The following is a 6,664-nucleotide window of genomic DNA, read 5'->3' on the forward strand; positions in this document are numbered from 1 at the left end:
AGGGAAGTTCAGTGGAGAGTTTTATTTTAAAAAGTCCCGAGTGCCACAGAGCACCTGTGCTGGGCTAATCCATGCGAGCCTTCAGGGTCCTTGTGGTGATCTTGTCTTTCTCTCTGGAGGGGGAAAGAGGAGATTATTTATGGATAAATCCAGGTTTAATCCCTGCCTACAGCTTGTCCCTCCCTTGGGAAGTCCCAGGTGCCCGGGCAGGGTCAGCTGGAGCTCAGGTGGGTGTGACAACTCAGTAAAACCTATCCCCCTGGGGAGCTCCCAGGGTGGGGATGCTGCAGGAAGTAAATTGGGCTCTTTCAAAGCCAGAGCTGGGAGTTAACGCTGCATCCACGTGCGGCAGAGCATCCTCCTTCCCACGGCAATGCAGCCAGGCAACCCCTGTGCAGCACAGGGGAGTCATTGCTGCTGTTCTAGCAGCGAGCTGCAACAGCGAAATCAAACACTGGGAGCGCACAGAGCCTCGCTAAGGACACCGGTGGGAGGGGCAGGATTCAGGGATACCCTGGAAACTGATCCCTGGAGGGAACTGAGTGCCCAGCTCGCTGAATTCTCCCAGGGAAGGAGGGAACTGAGTGCCCAGCTCGCTGAATCCTCCCCGGGAAGGAGGGAACTGAGTGCCCAGCTCGCTGAATTCTCCCAGGGAAGGAGGGAACTGAGTGCCCAGCTCGCTGAATCCTCCCAGGGAAGGAGGGAACTGAGTGCCCAGCTCGCTGAATCCTCCCAGGGAAGGAGGGAACTGAGTGCCCAGCCTGCTGAATTCTCCCCAGGAAGGAGCAGCACTCACATGACGTGCACCACCACGCCCATCCCAGAGATGGCATCTCTGTCCACGGCGTTGAGCATGGCCTGCGAGATGGTCTCGAAGAGGTGCTCGGGCTCCTGAGGCACAGAGGGAACAGAAGGGTTCAGCTGGGCTACAAACTCCACCCTGACTCCCTGGATTTTGTCCAAACCCCCCAAAACCCTGCAAGCTTTTCCCCTCGAGCTGAACTCCTCCAGGAATGAAACCTCTCCCGCAGCCCAGAGCCTCCAGCTAACACAGGAGGGAGAATCCATGAACCCACAGATCCCAGCTGATCCCAGCACCCACTCACCATGTCAGGCTCCCAGAGGGACTCACACATGCCATACATCTGCTCGGAGCAGGTGCCACTGACCACGAAGTCGTCGGTGACCATGGGGCAGCCGATGAGGTCCAGCGAGCAGATGAAGGGCTCGTGCGTGAGCGGGTCCAGCCCCGCGATCACCGGCTCCGTGTAGTAGGGCCCAAACCTGGGGACAGCAGCACAGCTCAGGGCAGCCCCGAGGCCAGGGAACAGCTTGGGAGGAACCACACGGGATCACCCAGTCCCACCCCAGGCCCTGCATAGGAAAATCCCAAAAATCCCACCCCAAAATCCCTGAGCGTTGTCCAAATGCTGCCGGAGCTCTGGAAGCTTTGGGGTCGTGCCCCTTCTGCACCAGTGCTCTCATCCACCACCCTTCTGGTGATGAACCTGTCCTTAATTCCCAACCCAACCCTCCCCAGCACAGCTCCAGCAGCCTCAGCCTTCCCTGGCACCACACAGGAACGGTTCTGGCCGCTACCTTCTCTCGTAGAGCAGGTTGGACACCATGCTCATGAAGGTCTGGGGTTTGATCTGCCTCCCTTCCTTCAGCTCGTAGAGATTCAGCCTGAACTTCAGTCTCTGGGCACTGCAAAAGATGAGAGCTGGGATGAAAGCAGGGCAGGCTCTTTTTCCTCTTCACCAGGGCCTGGGGCAAGGAGGGCATGCAGATGCAGCTTCTTTGGGAGTTGAGGTTAAATTGTAGCAGTGAAAGTCGAATTTCAGCAGTCAAAGTCGAATTTTAGCAGTGCTCTGATCTTAAATCCCACAAAGGTTTCTTTTAAAAGCTCTCCCACGAGGGGAACTAAGACTCGGAGCACCGGCACCGTTTAATTTTGTATTAATTACAAATATTCTCCCCTCCCCACGAATAAACAAAGACATTCGCTCAGCACGAGTATCTATTGCACAAAGGCCTCACTTACACCGTCTGCACGTCCGTGGCCAGCCCGGCCAGGCCGATGTAGAGCCTCTCTCCCATCGGGAAAATCTTCTGGAAGTCCGTGGTCACCATCTGCCCCTGGATCCCGAAGCGCCGGTCGGCGGCGATGGCCACGCAGTCCTTGCCCTTCATGGCCATGACGGCCCCGCCGTTGTAGGACATAATCGACTGCACGGCAGGAGAAGCTCAGCGGGCACCGCCCGGCTCCCGCCGCTGCCCCGGAGGAGCCTCCAGGGTACCCCCGGTACCGCCGGGCCCGGCCGGGAGAGCCCTCCCCGCGTCCGCCCCACCGCCTTTGGATTTCATTTCCCCGCTGCTTTGGTTTCCCATTCCTCCGGCGGCCCCACCGCCGGTCCCCGCGGGGAGCCCCTGAGGGAGCGGCCTCCCGCCCACCCGCCTCCCCCGGGCACCGCGGGCCCGGCAGCTGCCCCGGCGCCGCCGCGGGTCTCACCATGGCTGCGGCTGTTCGGTCACCGCTCAGTCACCGCTCTTGCCCCGCTCTTCCCCCGCTCCGTCCCCACACGGGCCCCGACCCAGCCCCGCTCGCTCCCGGCCCGCTCTCTGCCCGGGCCCCGCTCCGGCCCCGCCGCGCCGCCGCCGGTCCCGCCCCCTCCGCTTCCCATTGGCCGCCGCCGCTGCCGCTCCTTCCTTTGCCGCCTTTCATTGGCTGTCGCACCGGTAGTCCCGCCCTCACCCGCTCCCCATTGGCAGCCGCTGCCGGTGACTGGCGGGAGCCCCCGGGGTGCGCGCAGCTGATTGGCTGAGACCGGGCCGGGTGGGCGGGGCCGAAAAGTGACGAGTCACAGTGGGCGCGCGAGGCATGCCGGGAGTGCGGGGGGGGCAGGGCTGGGGGGGCACAGCTGGAAAAATGAGAACAGCTGGAAAAATGGGCGGCAGAGCTGGAGCTGTGGGGGCATAGCTGCGTCGGGACAGGGCTGGATAAGTGGGGGCACAGCTGGAGCAATGGGGCGCCAATGTATCAATGGGGGCACAGCCGGAGCGGGGGAACAGCTGGATAAAGGGGAACAGCTGGATCAGGGCACAGCTGGATCGATGGGGGCACAGCTGGGTCAGTGGGGGCACAGCTGGATACGGCACAGCTGGTTCAGTGGGGACACAGCCGGATCTGTGGGGGCACAGCTGGATACGGCACAGCTGGTTCAGTGGGGGCACAGCTGGATATGGCACAACTGGATCAGTGGGGGCAGAGCTGGATCAGTGGGGGCACAGCTGGATACGGCACAGCTGTACGTGCCCAGGGATGCACAGCTGGATCAGTGGAGGCACAGCTGGTTCAGTGGGGGCACAGCTGGACGTGCCCAGGGACGCACAGCACAGCTGTTTCCATGGGGGCACAGCTGGATATGGCACAGCTGGACGTGCCCAGGGATGCACAGCACAGCTGGATCAGTGGGGGCACAGCCGGATCAGTGGGGGCACAGCTGGACGTGCCCAGGGATGCACAGCACAGCTGTTTCCATGGGGTGCACAGCTGGATGGGTCCGGAGAGCAGCCGGACCTCGCGCCCCACTCCCTCTCTCCGCTTTTGCGCCTTCAGGACGCGGAGACGAAGCCCCGACCTCGCCCTGTGGGGCCGGGAACAGCAGATCCCGACGGGGATTCTCCCAAAAATCTCTTTTGGAAGGTCACTCTCGGTCCCTCTGTGGGGTCCCAGCACATCCCGGCACCGGCACAGGGCCTGGCTGCCGGGGGATTCTTTATTCCAAGGGGGATTTGCTCTGCCAGGATTCCCTGTCCCGGGTGGCAGCTGCCTCCTGGAGCAGGCGGGATGGAGCATTTCCTTCAGGAGAGGGAAGTCCTGCCCAAGGGAACGGGGTCCGTGCGCTTGGGAACGCTCTGGAGGCACCGCAGAGCAGCCCCGGCTCCGAGGGTGCCGTGCCGGGGGTGTTCATCCATCCCAGGAACACATCCCGGGATCGGGTGCTGGGAGCAGAGCCCAGCCCGTGCCTGCTGCGTTTTTAAAGTGTCATTTTTTTTTAAAGCGTCTTTTTGAAGTGGATTTTCGAGGTGTTTTCCATCATAAAACGCTCCTGGCGGCAGTCGGAGCCGCGTCCTGCCTGGTGGGAACAGCCCGGGCACAGGCGGGTGGGAATAACCAGGATCAATAACCTCATGGCCTGGATTAAAGCAGGAACTTCCTTATTTCTGGGATGGGAAGCAGATCAGGGCGAGCAGGGAGCAGAGACGGATGTGACGGGAGCTTGAAGAGAGGGGAAGCTCAGCCTTGCGGGTTTTGGACCCCCCTCAGCTGAATCCCGACCACGGAATTGGGATGGAAACAGGATTTCAAGCCCGGTTTGAATGTCCCAAAGTGTCCTCGTGGTTGTGGGGCCACGGCGGGGAGCACGGGCTGGGCAGGGATGGTTTGGGCACAGCGGGAGCGGCTTTTCCGCCTCAGGAGGAGCCGTGAGCCCACGGGGAGCACCGGGAGCAGATCCTGGCCCTGGAATTTTCTCCGTGTGCGGCTCTGTGCATCCTGGGCTGGCGCTGGGAAAAGAGAGAGGGAAAAATGGAGCGGCGGAGGCAAAAGAACGGCTGCGTCCCTGGGTGGGCTCGAACCACCAACCTTTCGGTTAACAGCCGAACGCGCTAACCGATTGCGCCACAGAGACCGCGCTGGCACCGCCGCCCCGCCCGCCGCAGTCAGCCCGGAGCACCGGGAACGGGAACGGGACACCGGGAACGGGAACGGGAAACAGGGAATGGGAACGGGAAACCAGGAATGGGACACCGGGAATGGGAACGGGACACCGGGAATGGGACACCGGGAACGGGACACCGGGAATGGGAACGGGACACCGGGAATGGGACAACGGGAACGGGAACGGGACACCGGGAATGGGAACGGGACACCGGGAATGGGACACCGGGAATGGGAACGGGACACAGGGAACGGGACAACGGGAACGGGAATGGGACACCGGGAATGGGAACGGGACACCGGGAATGGGACAACGGGAAAGGGACACAGGGAATGGGATACCGGGAATGGGAACGGGACACAGGGAATGGGACACCGGGAACGGGACACCGGGAATGGGACACCGGGAATGGGACACCGGGAATGGGACTGGGACACCGGGAACGAGACACCGGGAACGGGAACGGGACACCGGGAACGGGAATGGGAATGGGAGCGGGACACCGGGAATGGGAATGGGAAAGGGACATCGGGAATGGGAATGGGACACCGGGAACGAGACACCGGGAATAGGAACGGGACACCAGGAACGGGAATGGGACACCGGGAATGGGATACCGGGACCGGCAACGGGATGCCGGCAACGGGAACAGGACGCCGAGAACGGGAACGGGATACCGGGAATGGGACACAGGAAACAGGAACGGGACACCGGGAACGGGACACCGGGGATGGGGACAGGATACGGGGACAGGCACCGGGAACAGGACACTGGGAATGGGAATGGGACACCGGGAATGGGACACCGGAAAAGGGACACCGGGAATGGGAAACCAGGAATCAGGACACCGGGAACGGGATACGGGGAAAGGCACCGGGAACGGGACACCGAGAATGGGACACTGGCACCGGGATATCGGGAACGGGACACCGGCACCGGGACACCAGAAACGGGACACCACCACCGGGACACCGAGACGGACACCGGGAACAGGACAGCGGACACCGGCCCCAAGCACAGGGACACCGGACACCAGCACCGGACCCACCGGAACCAGCACCGGCACACCGGCACCAGAGCAAGCGAGCAACCGGGAACCGAGACAGCGGCAACGACAGCGCCCACCGGGAACCCCCCGGGCACGGGGCCACCGGGACGGGCCCGGGATGCGGAGCCCCGGCACCGGGCGGGGCGGGGAGCGGCCGCCGGGAGCGGCTGCGTGTGCCGGGAGCCGCCGGTGACCCCGGGAGTGCGGGAGCGCCGCGGTTCGCTCAGCGCCTCCCGCTCCTCCTCCCGCCCCTTTCCCCTCCTTCATTTCTTTCCCAGATTTTCCTTTCTTTCCCCCCTCCCCTTCCCTTTTCCTGCCTTTACTCTTTTCCTCCTTCCTGCATTTCCCCCCCCCTTTTCTCTTCCCTTTTCTCCCGATCTTTTTTCTTCCTTTTCCGTTTTATTTTTTCCCTCTGTTTTCCCTGTTTTCCTTCCCTTCCTTCCCCCCATCATTTCCTAGTTTTCCCTTGCTCTGATTTCCCTCCATTTTTCCTTACCTTCCTTTTTTTTCTTCCTTTCCCCCCTGATTTTCCTGGTTTCCCTTTCTTTCCCTAATTTCCTTCTGTTTTCCTTGGGTTTCCCCCCCCCTTTCCCCCCCTTCTTGTCCATTTTCCCCTTTCTCTAATTTCTCTCATTTTTCCTTCTTTTTTTTTCCTCCCCCCTTCCTTTCCCCACCTCCTTCCCTATTTCTCCTTTTCTCTAATTTCCCTCTATTTTTCTTCCCTTTCTTTTTCCCCTCCCCTTTCCCCCCTCTCATTTACCATTTTCCTTTTCTTTCTCTCATTTCCCCCTATTTTTTCCTACTTTTTTTTCTCACCCCCCCCTTCCAATTTCCCCTTTTCCCCCCCTTTAAATTCCCTCTATTTTTTTTCCTTCCTTTCCCCCCCTCTTCC

At 61.2% G+C, this 6,664-nt stretch overlaps 1 protein-coding gene and 1 non-coding gene across 2 annotated transcripts; both read right to left on the bottom strand.

Annotated features, from left to right (window-relative positions):
* Positions 1–7: 7 nt before the first annotated feature.
* PSMB3 (proteasome 20S subunit beta 3) lies at positions 8–2,621 on the bottom strand. The gene is made up of 6 exons (XM_048318341.1): positions 2,513–2,621; positions 2,045–2,229; positions 1,600–1,707; positions 1,107–1,284; positions 797–891; positions 8–113 (listed from the first exon to the last, which is right to left on the bottom strand). The coding sequence occupies exons 1-6, from the start codon at positions 2,513–2,515 to the stop codon at positions 65–67; spliced, it is 618 nt and encodes a 205-aa protein (XP_048174298.1). The 5' UTR covers positions 2,516–2,621; the 3' UTR covers positions 8–64.
* A 1,999-nt stretch (positions 2,622–4,620) lies between these two features.
* Positions 4,621–4,694, bottom strand: TRNAN-GUU. Its single transcript has one exon. It is a non-coding gene; the product is annotated as a tRNA-Asn (tRNA).
* Positions 4,695–6,664: the final 1,970 nt, after the last annotated feature.

The sequence above is a fragment of the Corvus hawaiiensis genome, chromosome 1 (genome assembly GCF_020740725.1).
Source record: "Corvus hawaiiensis isolate bCorHaw1 chromosome 1, bCorHaw1.pri.cur, whole genome shotgun sequence".
Taxonomy (NCBI): domain Eukaryota; kingdom Metazoa; phylum Chordata; class Aves; order Passeriformes; family Corvidae; genus Corvus; species Corvus hawaiiensis.

Coding starts and splice junctions, on each gene's coding strand:
- PSMB3 (XM_048318341.1), bottom strand. Junction 1,708..2,044: donor GCCACGGACGTGCAGACGGT/GTAAGTGAGGCC, acceptor CATCTTTTGCAG/TGCCCAGAGACTGAAGTTCA. Junction 1,285..1,599: donor AACCTGCTCTACGAGAGAAG/GTAGCGGCCAGA, acceptor TGCTGTCCCCAG/GTTTGGGCCCTACTACACGG.